The following is a 12679-nucleotide window of genomic DNA, read 5'->3' on the forward strand; positions in this document are numbered from 1 at the left end:
AAAAGTTTGGGAACCACTGATCTAGCATTCCATCTGTCTGTCATTCAAACCACCATTGTCTTTCTAATTCCTAACACCGTACCCCTTGGACACTTGGTGAAGATAAGACATGGTGGCTAGGAGATCTAGCCCCTTGAGGCGTTCGCAGTCTGACTGTCTGTCGAGCATGTGTCATGAGGGGCAGAGTACAGGGTTTGTCTAACGCGAGGACACAGAATAGTGGGTACTTGGAATGATAATAGCGCCAACAGAAAGCCATAAAAAATTAAAGCGTTTGGATAGGTGTCAATGTGGTACCGTCCACCTTATTTCTGAGTTGGTGCTAGGTTGGGTGCTAGTGGTTGGATGGTATTGATGTCAGTCCATAGAGGTGTTAGTCTGGACGTGTTGGTGGTGTTCTGGCTTGTAGCTGCTGTTTCTGTGCCTTAAGAAGAAGAGGAAGATGACAGGATCTGAACATACGGAGCTGTTGAGACTCCTGGATCCTTTAAGGAGGTCCGTTCACACAAACTACCTACTCCTTATAATTCAAATACACACCCAGCCATTGTCATATCAAAGTTTTAATGAATTGCCTGGTTTTTATAGTAGAATACCTTTCATCTACCCCCCCCTCTCTTTTCTCCCTCGGTCTCTCCCCCATCTGTCTCCCCCCGGTCTGTCTCGCCCGCTCTCTCTCCTCCTCTGCCTCCCTCCGCTCGCTCGCTCGCACCTCCTTCTCTTCTCTCCCCCCTCCAGGAGCAGGTTAGTGCAGAAGCCCGCCAGAGCAGGCCACACCCACTTCTGCCTCCGACACCAGAGGAGCGCCCCCAGCCGCCACCCCCTTCCGTCGCAGAGGGTGGATGCAGAACGTGGGAGGCAGCAAGGAGACAAACTGCATGCAGAGAACATTGAACCCAAAGCCCGGGGAATCTGAGTACCAGTACCAAGAGGTGGTTCTGAAGACCTTGGCCCTAAGCCCAGTAGGTGGTGTCTGAACCTTGGCCCTAAAAAGCCAAAAAAGAGGGTGGTTTGAAACCTTGGCCCTAGCAGAAGGAGTGGGTTTCTGACCTTGCCCTACGGGGTTAATGGCCGGAGCAAGGGTGGGTTTGAACCTATGGCCCTAAGAAGAGAGTGGGTCTGAACCTTGGCCTAGAAGAGGGTGGGTTCTACCTTGGCCGGCTAACTTGGTAGAGAGGGTTCTTGAACCTGGCCCTAAGAAGAGAGTGGTCTGAACGCTGGCCCGGGGTTAACTTGGCCCAAGAAGAGTGGGTTCTGAACCTTGGCCCTAAAGAGAGAGTGGGTTTGAACCTTGGCCCTAAGAGAGCAGTGGTTTCTTCTGCCATCTCCCTCAAAGAGTGGCCCCTTTTCCAACCTCTTCCTACCAGGTCGGTTTCCCCTGAACCTTGGCCCTAAGCAAGCGAGTGGTTTGACCTTGCAACAGTTCTGACTGGCCCTAAGAAGAGAGTGGGTCTGAACCTTGCCCTAAGAGAGGTGGTTCTGACACCTTGGCCCTAAGAAGAGAGTGGGCTCCTCTAGATGGGTCGCCTTTGGCCCTAAGAAGAGAGTGGTGAAACTGCTAAAATTTTCGAACCTTGCCCTAAGAAGAGCAGGGTTCTAGACCTGGCCCTAAGAAAGAGTGGGTTCTGACTTCGCCCTAAGAAGAGAGTGGGTTTCTGACCTTTGGCCCTAAAAGAGAGTGGGTTTACCTTGCCCTAAGAAAGAAGTGGGTTCTGAACCTTGCCCTAAGAAGAGAGTGGGTCTGAACCTTGGCCCTAAGAAGAGAGTGGGTTCTGAACCTTGGCCCTAAGAAGAGAGGTTCTGAACCTTGCCCTAAGCAAGAGCTGGGTTCTGAACCTTGGCCCTAAGCAGAGAGTGGGTCTGAACCTTGCCCTAAGAGAGAGTGGGTTCTGAACCTTGGCCTAAGAAGAGTGTTGGTTCTGACCTGGCCTAAGAAGAGAGTGGGTTTGAACCTTGGCCCTAGAGAGAGTGGGTTCTGAACTTGGCCCTAAGAAGAGAGTGGGTTCTGAACCTTGCCCTAAGAAGAGAGTGGGTTCTGAACCTTGGCCCTAAAGAGAGTGTTCTGAACCTTGCCCTAAGAAGAGAGTGGTTCTGAACCTTGGCCCTAAGAGGAGAGGTTCTGAACCTTGGCCCTAAAGAAGTGGGTTCTGAACCTGCCTAAGAAGAGTGGTTGAACCTTGGCCTAAGAAGAGAGTGTTCTGACCTTGCCCTAAAGAAGGTGGGTTCTGAAACCTTGCCCTAAAAGAGAGGGTTCTAACCTTGGCCCTAAGAAGAAGGGGTTCTGAACCTTGGCCCTAAGAAGAAGTGGGTTGAACCTTGGGCCTAGAGGGTGTCTGAACCTTGGCCTAAAAGAGAGTGGGTTCTGAACCTTGGCCCTAAGAAGAGATGGGTTCTGAACCTTGGCCCTAGAAAGAGGGTCGAACTTGCCTGAGAGATTCTGAACCTTGGCCCTAAGCAGAGAGTGGGTTCTGAACCTTGGCCCTAAGAAGAGAGTGGGTTCTGAACTTGGCCCTAAGAGGTGGCTACCTTCCAAGAGAGAGTGGTTCTGAACCTTGGCCCAAAAGAGAGTGTTCTGAACTGGCCAAGAGGAGGCTCGCTGCCCTAAGAAGAGAGTGGTTCTGACCATTGGCCTAGAAGAGATGGGTCTGAACCTTGCCCTAAGAGAAAGTGGTGTTGAACCTTGGCCCTAAGAAGAGAGTGGTTACTAACCTCGGCCCCTAAGAGAGAGTGGGTTCGAACCTTGGCCCTAAGAGAGAGGGGTTCTGAACCTTGCCCTAAAGAGAGTGGGTTCTGAAACCTTGGCCCTAAGAGGCTGTGTAACATTTATTACTTAGAAACGTTATTCTCTACACCTGATCTCACAGGTCTGCCTTTACTGTCAGTCAAGAGGATGCAAAACTTTTTTGGAAATGCTTTGTCAGAGCATGGGTTCCTAAAGTCCCATTTGACCATCAATGTATGATTTTTTTTTTTTAAGTGAAACATTAGTGAAACTGAGCGATACTCAGTTCGGATGCCAACTAAATACCCCAACCTCTACCAACTAAACTATACTGATGAAAACTCACATAATGTGATTCCTCTATAATTTCCTTGTTCCTCTCTCCTCCAGAACTATGTAGCCTATAGACCCAGAGGAGAAGAAGAGGTATGACAGGGACTTCCTGCTGGGCTTTCCAGTCACAGTGCTGCCATGTCCAAGCCTGAGGGCCTGCCTCAGATCAGTGATGTGTGGCTGGACAGTACAACAACTCTGTCCCCTGCTGATGGATAACCACTGCACACTCCACTCGATAATTGTATTTAATTATTTTTTTATTTTTCTTCTTGTATCCATCATTCTCGCTCTCTCTTCCTGGTACTACTTCTCTCTCTCTACTCTGGTACTACTTCTCCCTCTTTCTTCCTGGTAACTACTTTTCTCTTTCTTCCTGTACTACTTCTCCTCTTTCTTCCTGGTACACTTCTCTCTCTCTCTGTACACTTCTCCCTCTCTTCCTGGTACTACTTCTCCTCTCTCTTCCTGTCTACTTCTCTCTCTCTACTCCTGGTAATACTTCTCTCTCTCACTCCTGTACTACTTCTCCTCTCTCTTCCTGGTACTACTTCTCTCTCTCTTAACTCCTGGTACTACTTCTCCTCTTTCTTCCTGGTACTACTTCTCTCTACTCCTGGTACTACTTCTCCCTCTTTCTTCCTGGTACTTTCTCTTCTTCTCCGTCTCTTCTCTCTACTCCTGTACTACTTACTCTCTCTCCTGGTCTACTTTCTTCACTCCTGCGTCTCTTTCTCCCTCTTTCCTGGTACTACTTCTCCCTCTCTACTCCTGGTACTACTTCCCCTCTTCTTCCTGGTACTACTTCTCCTCTTTCTCTTCCTGGTACTACTTCTCCCTCTCTCTTCCTGGTACCTACTTCTCTCCTCTCTACTCCTGGTACTACTTCTCTCTTTCTCGGTACTACTTCTCCCTCTCTCTTCCTGGTACTACTTCTCCCTCTCTCTTTCCTGGTACTACTTCTCCTCTTTCTTCCTGGTACTACTTCTCCTCTCTCTCTTCCTGGTTACTACTTCTCCTTCTCTCTACTCCTGGTACTACTTCTCCCTCTCGCTCCTGGTACTACTTCTCCCTCCTTTCTTCCTGGTAACTACTTCTCCCTCTCTACTCCTGGTACTACTTCTCCCTCTTTCTTCTCCGGTACCTTTTACTTCTCCCTCTCTCTTCTGGAACTACTTCTCCTCTCTACCTCCTGGTTACTTACAGAGAGAGAGAAGTAGTACCAGGAGTAGAGAGAGAGAAGTAGTACCAGGAGTAGAGAGAGAGAGAAGTAGTACCAGGAGTAGAGAGAGAGAAGTAGTACCAGGAAGAGAGAGAGAAGTAGTACCAGGAAGAAAGAGAGAGAAGTAGTACCAGGAAGAAAGAGGGAGAAGTAGTACCAGGAGTAGAGAGAGAGAAGTAGTACCAGGAGTAGAGAGAGAGAAGTAGTACCAGGAAGAGAGAGCGAGAATGATGGATACAAAGAAAGACAAAATAAATACAATTATCGAATGGAGTGTGCAGTGGTTACTCCAGTCCAGCAGGGGACAGAGTTGTACTGTACCTTGTCCAGCACCACATCACTGATCTGAGGCAGGCCCTCAGGCTTGGACATGGCAGCACTGATGAACTGGAAGCCCAGCAGGAAGTCCCTGTCATACCTCTTCTTCTCCTCTGGGTCTATAGGCCTACATAGTTCTGGAGGAGAGGAGGAACAAGGAATTATAGAGGAATCACATTATGTGAGTTTTCATCAGTATAGTTTAGGTTGGTAGAGTTGGGGTATTTAGTCTGGCATCCGAACTGAGTATCGCTCAGTTTCACTAATGTTTCACTTAAAAAAAAAAATCATACATTGATGTCAAATGGGACTTTAGGACCCATGCTCTGACAAAGCATTTCCAAAAAAGTTAAACTTTGCATCCTCTTGACTGACAGTAAAGGCAGACCCTGTGAGATCAGGTGTAGAGAATAACGTTTCTAAGTATATAAATGTTACACAGCCTCTTAGGGCCAAGGTTCAGAACCCACTCTCTTCTTAGGGCCAAGGTTCAGAACCCACCCTCTGCTTAGGGCCAAGGTTCAGAACCCACTCTCTTCTTAGGGCCAAGGTTCAGAACCCACTCTCTTCTTAGGGCCAAGGTTCAGAACCCACTCTCTTCTTAGGGCCAAGGTTCAGAACCCACTCTCTCTAGGCCAAGGTTCAGTACCCACTCTCTTCTTAGGGCCAAGGTTCAGAACCCACTCTCTTCTTAGGGCCAAGGTCAGAACCCACTCTCTCTCTTAGGGCCAAGGTTGCAGAACCCACTCTCTTCTTAGGGCCAAGGTTCAGAACCCACTCTCTTCTTAGGGCCAAGGTTCAGAACCCACCTCTCTTGCGGGCCAAGGTTCAGAACCCATCTCTTCTTAGGCCAAGGTTCAGAACCCACTCTCTTCTTAGGGCCAAGGTTCAGAACCCACCTCTCTTCTTAGGCCAAGGTTCAGAACCCACTCTCTTCTTAGGGCCAAGGTTCAAAACCCACTCTCTTCTTAGGGCCAAGGTTCAAAACCCACTCTCTTTTAGGGCCAAGGTTCAGAACCCACCCCTTCTTAGGGCCAAGGTTCAAAACCCACTCTCTTCTTAGGGCCAAGGTTCAGAACCACTCTCTTCTTAGGCCAGGTTCAGAACCACTCTCTCTTAGGGCCAAGGGTCAGAACCCACCTCTTCTTAGGGCCAAGGTTCAGAACCCACTCTCTTCTTAGGGCCAAGGTCAGAACCCACTCTCTTCTAGGGCCAAGGTTCAGAAACCACCCTCTCTTAGGGCCAAGGTTCAGAACCCACTCTCTCTTAGGGCAAGGTTCAGAAACCCATCTCTTCTTAGGGCCAAGGTTCAGAACCCACTCTCTTCTTAGGGCCAAGGTTCAAAACCCACTCTCTCTTAGGGCCAAGGTTCAGAACCCACTCTCTTCTTAGGGCCAAGGTTCAAAACCCACTCTCTTCTTAGGGCCAAGGTTCAAACCCACCCCTCTCTTAGGCCAAGGTTCAAAACCCACTCTCTTCTTAGGGCCAAGGTTCAGAACCCACTCTCTTCTTAGGGCCAAGGTTCAAAACCCACTCTCTTAGGGCCAAGGTTCAGAACCCACCCTCTTCTTAGGGCCAAGGTTCAGAACCCACCCTCTTCTAAGGCCAAGGTTCAGAACCCACTCTCTTCTTAGGGCCAAGGTCAGAACCCACCCTCTTCTTAGGGCCAAGGTTCAGAACCCACTCTCTTCTTAGGGCCAAGGTCAGAACCCCCCCTCTGCTAGGGCCAAGGTTCAAAACCCACTCTCTGGTTAGGGCCAAGGTCAGAACCCACCCTCTTTGTACTGGTACTTCAGATTCCCCGGCTTGGGTTCAATGTTCTCTGCATCCAGTTTGTCCTCCTGCTCCTCCACGTCTCATCCCCTCCTGCGACGGCAGGGGTGGCGGTGGGCGGGGCTCCTCGGTGTCAGAGGCAGAAGTGGGTGTGGCCTGCTCTGGCGGGCTCTGCACTACCTGCTCCTGGAGAGGGGGAGAGAAGAGAAGGGGTGCGAGAGCGAGCGGGAGTGGCAGAGGAGGAGAGAGAGCGGGCGAGACAGACAGGGGGGAGCAGATGGGGAGAGGCCGAGGGACAAGAAGAGGGGGGGTAGAGGAAAGAGTATTAGTCTATAAAACCAGGCATTCTTAAAACTTTGATATGACATGGCGTGGGTGGTGTATTTGATATGAATGGAGTAGGTAGTTTGTGTGAACGGACCTCCTTAAAGGCATCCAGGAGGTCTCCAACAGCCTCCTTTATGTTCAGATCCTTCATCTTCCTCTTCTTCTTAGGCACAGAAACAGCAGCTACAAGCAGAACACCACCAACAGTCAGACTAAACCTCTATGGACTGACACTCAATACCAATCCAACACTAGCACCCAAACCCTAGCACCCAAACTCAGAAATCAAGGTGGAGCGGTTACCACATTGACACCTATCCAAAGCTTTATTTTTATGGCTTTCTGTTGGCGCTATTATCATTCCAAGTACCCACTATTCTGTGTCCTCGGCGTAGACAYAACCCTGTCACTCTGCCCCTCATGACACATGCTCGACAGACAGTCAGACTGCAACGCCTCAAGGGGCAGATCCTCCTAGCCAATGTCTTATCTTCACAAAGTGCCAAGGGGTAGGGTTAGGAATTAAGAAAGACAATGTGGTTGAATGACAGACAGATGGATCTAGATCAGTGGTTCCCAAACTTTTTAAATGCCCCTACCCCTTCAAACATTCCACCTCCAGCTGCGTACCCCCTCAGGTACCAGGGTCAGCACACTCTCAAATTGTGTTTTTTGCCATCATTGTAAATAAACCTGMCACACACACACTATACGATACATTTATTAAACATAAGAATGACTGAGTTTTTGTCACAACCCGGCTCATGGGAAGTGACAAAGAGCTCTTATAGAACCAGGGCACAAATAATAATAATCAATAATTTTGYTCTTTATTTAACCATCTTACATATAAAACCTTATTTGTTAATCGAAAATTGTGAATAACTCACCACAGGATAATGACGGGTATTTGAAAGGGTGAAGGGTGTGCTTGAAAGGATGCACATAACTCTGCAATGTTGGGTTGTAATTGGAGTCTCAGGCTTAAATAATTTTCCATACACAGTTTGTGCCTGTATTTAGTTTTCATGCTAGTGAGGGCCGAGAATCCACTCTCACATAGGTACGTGGTTGCAAAGGGCATCAGTTTCTTAACAGCACAATTTGCCAAGGCAGGATACTCAGAAATCTGGCAGTGGCTTCTGATTAAATTACATTTTCAGAGAATTTCGATGAGGCTCTCTTGTTCAGTGGACTGGAGGCAGGGCATGAAAGGGAAAACAAATCCAGTTGTTTGTGTCATCCATTTCATGAAAGTACCTGCGTAATTGCGCACCCAACTCACTCAGGTGCTTCACTATATCACATTTGACATTGTCACTGTAGTGTCCAAAACATCTATCAAGCTGTCAGGCATTCCCTTGGCAGCAAGAGCCTCTCGGTGGATGCTGCAGTGTACCCAAGTGGCGCTGGGAGCAACTGCTTGCACGGGCGTTACCACTCCACTATGTCTCCCTGTCATGGCTTTTGCACCATCAGGACAGATACCAACATGAGCAGCAGCTACGTTTGGCTACATACAGACCGTTAGTGGAATTCCCACGAGAGAGTAACGGTTAATGTGATTGGATGTTAATTATTTGACTAGGCTACCTGTATTTGACATGATATTTTGCTTAACACTAGATGGTTTAATTTTATTTTTGGCAGTGAAACGAGAGAAAAAACCAAACCCAAATGTATAGCCCCGTTGGAAAATATAAATGGACTGTTTGAAAATGTGAAATAAATAAATAAATTGTAATCACATTTTTATTTGGTGTCCCCCTGACGGCATTGCCCCAGTTTGGGAATACCTGATCTAGATAGAGAAAAGAAAGGGAGAAACAGTGAGAGTCAGACTGATACTGACCTTGCATAGAATTCGCCCCGGGTGGGGTGGTGCGCTGTGATGGTGGAGAGTCCATCTCGTCTTCCATTTGGTGAGGGGTTACCTCTGTAGTACTAGCAGTCTCAGCTAGGACCACGGGGGCAACGGTCGCCTGGACAACGGGGTCGGGCGTGACCGTGGCGGCGACAGACGCGGGTGCCTCCCTCTGTAATGGGGTCACCTCAGGCTCAGCGATGGGGCTGAGGTCACACTCAGACGACTCTGCAGAAACCTTCTCAGGGTCCTGGGGGCTAGGGAGCGGCAGGCCGTTGGGCAGCCGGAGCTCCTCTGGCTGGGCGATGGGAGACTCCAGCGGGGGTTTTGCTGCCTGGGGAGAGGGCATGGTGATGGACAGGGCTGATGGCTCCTCCTCTGGGAGTGGCTGGGTGGCAGACACACCGTTAGTGCTGCTGCTAGGGTTGGTCACTGGAGCAAGGGAAGGCTCAGGTTTAGATGATGTAGTCACTGCTCTAGCCTCCGTCACCTCTTTAATCTCCTCTTTCTTCTTCTTCACCTCCTCCCGCGTATCCTTGGCGGCTGAGGGCTGCTCCTCGGCTGCAGGAGTGGGGCGGGGTTCRGGCAGGGGTGCAGGGTAAGCAGGCACTTTAGGGGCAGATAGGGCTGGAGCAGCGGCYGGGGCTGGTGCGTCCATCATGTCTGCAATGGGACTAGTTGAGGGTGGGGGGGTACCAGGGGCAGTAGTGTGGAGGGTGGTAGTTACCCGCGGGGGTGTGGGTAGGTCCTGGGGTAAGGAAGGGGATTTACAGTCCGTGTCTGGGAGTTTGACCTCTGTAGGGGCAGGGGCAGTCTTGACCAGTTCAGAGGTTTTAGACAGGGCTGGGGGGCCAGTGATGAGTGTGGCTGCAGGTTTCCCTCTGTCATCTGACGAGGAAAAGAGATGCTTGAGGATGTGGTCGATAGTACAATACTAATGTTAAAATATACCCTTGTCATTTGATAATTACCCACTTATTATCAATCCGTTATTAGATGGTCAAAATGCATGGGACCTTTCCAACGGAGCATTTTGTCTGTGTGATTTATTCAAATTCACAAAAAATGACTTCTATATACAGGATGTGAACCAATGAGAGACGGCCAGCTACATCCTTCAAGATCACCTGACCCCTCAGCCAACTCACCTGGTCTGACCACGACAGGTGTCACGTTTTCACCGTTGGCCTGGGCAACGGCTGGGCCCTCTGATCCAGATGACTAAAGGAGGGACAGAACAACAACACCCAAACATTAGGGAACGCGAGTGAACACAACCATATGACAGCCTTTTGACAGGTTAGAAACAATGGATGGGCAGACATTTTGTTTTCATATTAGACAGATACGTGACTGTATAGTAGCTAAAGGTGTGTAAAGGGATGATGGTTGGTGACGAGGGTACGGTAGCTCACCTCTGAAGAGTCGTCGCTCATCTGTGGGGGTGTGGGGGTGGTGCCACTGCGAGTGCCCCCTGACATAATCTCCTCAGTGATGTCTTTACCACCCTGGTTAGGGTCTCGTATTATGATCTGTAGAGAGGACACAAGACAACAGTGAGGGATACAAGAATAACAATATAGAAAAAAGGAGCGAGAGAATGCGTGAAAGCCTTAAAGAAAAACTTGTTATTCGCTCTAGGTTCATTCACTTTCTAAAGGAGAGGGAGAGCAAAAAAGAAAGAGCGAGAATAAAGGAGACAGAGGGGGAGGAGAAAGCTGAAGAGAAGAGCTGTCACAACTAACTGCTTTCTATGATGCTAGGCCCTGTTTCCAAAAGTCTTGTGTTGTACAGTAGGGCTGTGGCCTAGCAGCGTCTTCTCATTCAGCAGAGCTACATTTCTCACATACTGACACAAGAAACACCAGCCCCACAAACAGATTTCTACATGGACTGCTGCCTTGTTTTAGTGAATTCTTACCCAACAAAATTTGACAAACTCAACTTCAGCCAAGTGAACAAATTCCAGTGCATTTTCTTTGCTCTCGCCATATGATCACTCAAACTACACCAAGAAAACTAGACAGATTTGATGTTACTTAAAAGCACATCGTACAGTACTCCTTCAAACTTCTGAAAAACGGATTACTCACAAGGCGTGCCCTTACACAGAGCCACATGTTTTCTATCACAAACTCTCCTCTCTCTCTGTCACACACTTAGAGTTGTTAGCAACAGGCGTGAGCCAGCACATTCCCCCGCTGGTAGAGTCATTTACCTGGCACACGGACAGGCTCCAGAGTCCTTAGCAGGCCTCTCTCATCCTGGGGCCCGGAGTTGAGCTTTCGGCCTGGGAACACGCACGTAGCCTACTCCCTCAACAACTCAGTGAGCAGAGCCAACAGGGCAGAGCCTCGTTCCCAGCTCACACACACACGTACAGAACGAGCGAGAGAAGCCAGAGTGACTGGCCTTGTGGAGCTGCAGCACTGGAATGCAAGCGCCCCCGCCCACCGAACTACAGAGTCAAAGGGGGCCAAAGAGAGGGGGGGGAGAGGGAAGAGGGATTCCAGAAAAAAATATATATATATATAAAAAAATATATAAAACTCAGCCAATAAGATCAGGGTAGTGCAAAAAAATGTATAAATACAAAATAAATGTTTCCTATCTCAGCTGCTTTTCTGTCATTCTGTGCACACTCCTAAATATTTCAGCCTCTTCCTGGGGGAGAGGGAGGGGCAGTGGATGGAAGAGGGGAGACGGGGAATGCCACAGAAGCAGCAGCAAAGACAGCGAGAGAGAGAAGGGGAGGAGATTGGTCAGCCATTGTGCTTCCGGCTCAGAGGGGGAGGAGAATGGAAGCCACGTGGAGCTGAGCTATGTGCTGACATGTCCTTTAACTCCCCCTTCCTCTACCCAGAGAGAGTGAGGAGAATTTTTTTTTATGGAGAGCAGGGGAGGGAAAAAATACAGGCCAATGCACTGCTTGAAGGCAGTTGTTAACAAAATAAAAAAAATGGATACAATTACTCACATTTACAAGACAGCTACGACTAAGTAGTCTGCTTAGCGCGGCTGAAAAACAGCTTTACTCTTCATACTCTTTTGCCAGAATACCGGCAGACATTTTTRAAACCATATAGAAAGACACAGCGTGGCTCAGACAGACTGGCTGAAGCATGACTCACTGCGTGGCGTGCCGCTGCAGCGCTTCCTCTCCAGTCCCCCGTCTACCCTCCTCCTAGTGGGACTGGGAGAGTCTCTGAAGGACCTTGAGCAGCGTGGGACAGGACAGCTTTGCCGGCCAAAGTCCGCCACAGCAACCACAGCCTGCTGCATGCTCCCACAGCCAGTGATAAAGCAGCCAGGCCCACCGTACCATACAGAGCACAGATACACTGGAGACGAGTCCACCATTCTGAACACAGATACTCAATTCGATAAACCTAGCACATCGTAGAAAACAGACGCGCTGCAGACTAGATCAGTCTACCATAGAGCACAGTCAAACCTGATCAGCCAGGTCCACTTTAGTCAGATCAGCACAGGGACAAATCAGTTCAGTCCAACAGAGTGCAGTAGAACAAAAGGCAAACTTGATCAGTAGTCTGCCATTGAGGTACTAAGAAACCAGCCCAGCCAAGTCCACCATAGACAGTAGGACTGGGAATTGCCAGGGACCTCACAATACAATATTATGACAATACTTAGGTACCGATACAATACGAATTGCGATTCTCACGATTATATATACACAGTCGTGGCCAAAAGTTTTGAGAATGACACAAATATAAATTTCCACAAAGCCTGCTGCCTCAGTTTGTATGACGGCAATTTACATATACTCCAGAATGTTATGAAGATTGCAATGAATTGCAATTCATCTGATCAATGTCTTYCTTTGCCATTCAAATGAACTGAACCCCCCAAAAACCTATCCACTGCATTTCAGCCCTGCCACAAAAGGACCAGCTGACATCATGTCAGTGATTCTCTCGTTAACACAGGTGTGAGTGTTGACTATGACAAGGCTGGTGATCACTCTGTCATGCTGATTGAGTTCGAATAACAGACTGGAAGCTTCAAAAGGAGGGTGGTGCTTGGAATCATTGTTCTTCCTCTGTAAACCATGGTTACCTGGAAGGAAACACGTGCCGTCATCATTGCTTTGCACAAA

The 12679-nt window shown here is 48.8% G+C and overlaps 1 protein-coding gene and 1 non-coding gene across 2 annotated transcripts in view; both read right to left on the reverse strand.

The window, feature by feature from the left end:
- The window catches only part of LOC111960753 (eukaryotic translation initiation factor 4 gamma 1-like), a 62285-nt gene that overhangs the window by 11570 nt on the left and 38036 nt on the right, over positions 1-12679 (reverse strand). Inside the window, 7 exon segments of the mRNA XM_070439156.1 lie at positions 4599-4732; positions 6370-6451; positions 6453-6554; positions 6790-6878; positions 8548-9447; positions 9708-9780; positions 9975-10091. Of these exon segments, the coding sequence (XP_070295257.1) occupies positions 4599-4732; positions 6370-6451; positions 6453-6554; positions 6790-6878; positions 8548-9447; positions 9708-9780; positions 9975-10091 (1497 nt within the window).
- Positions 7039-7164, reverse strand: LOC111960808 (small nucleolar RNA SNORA17). Its single transcript, XR_002876914.1, has one exon. It is a non-coding gene; the product is annotated as a small nucleolar RNA SNORA17 (small nucleolar RNA).

The sequence above is a fragment of the Salvelinus sp. IW2-2015 genome, linkage group LG4p (genome assembly GCF_002910315.2).
Source record: "Salvelinus sp. IW2-2015 linkage group LG4p, ASM291031v2, whole genome shotgun sequence".
Classification (NCBI taxonomy): Eukaryota; Metazoa; Chordata; class Actinopteri; order Salmoniformes; family Salmonidae; genus Salvelinus; species Salvelinus sp. IW2-2015.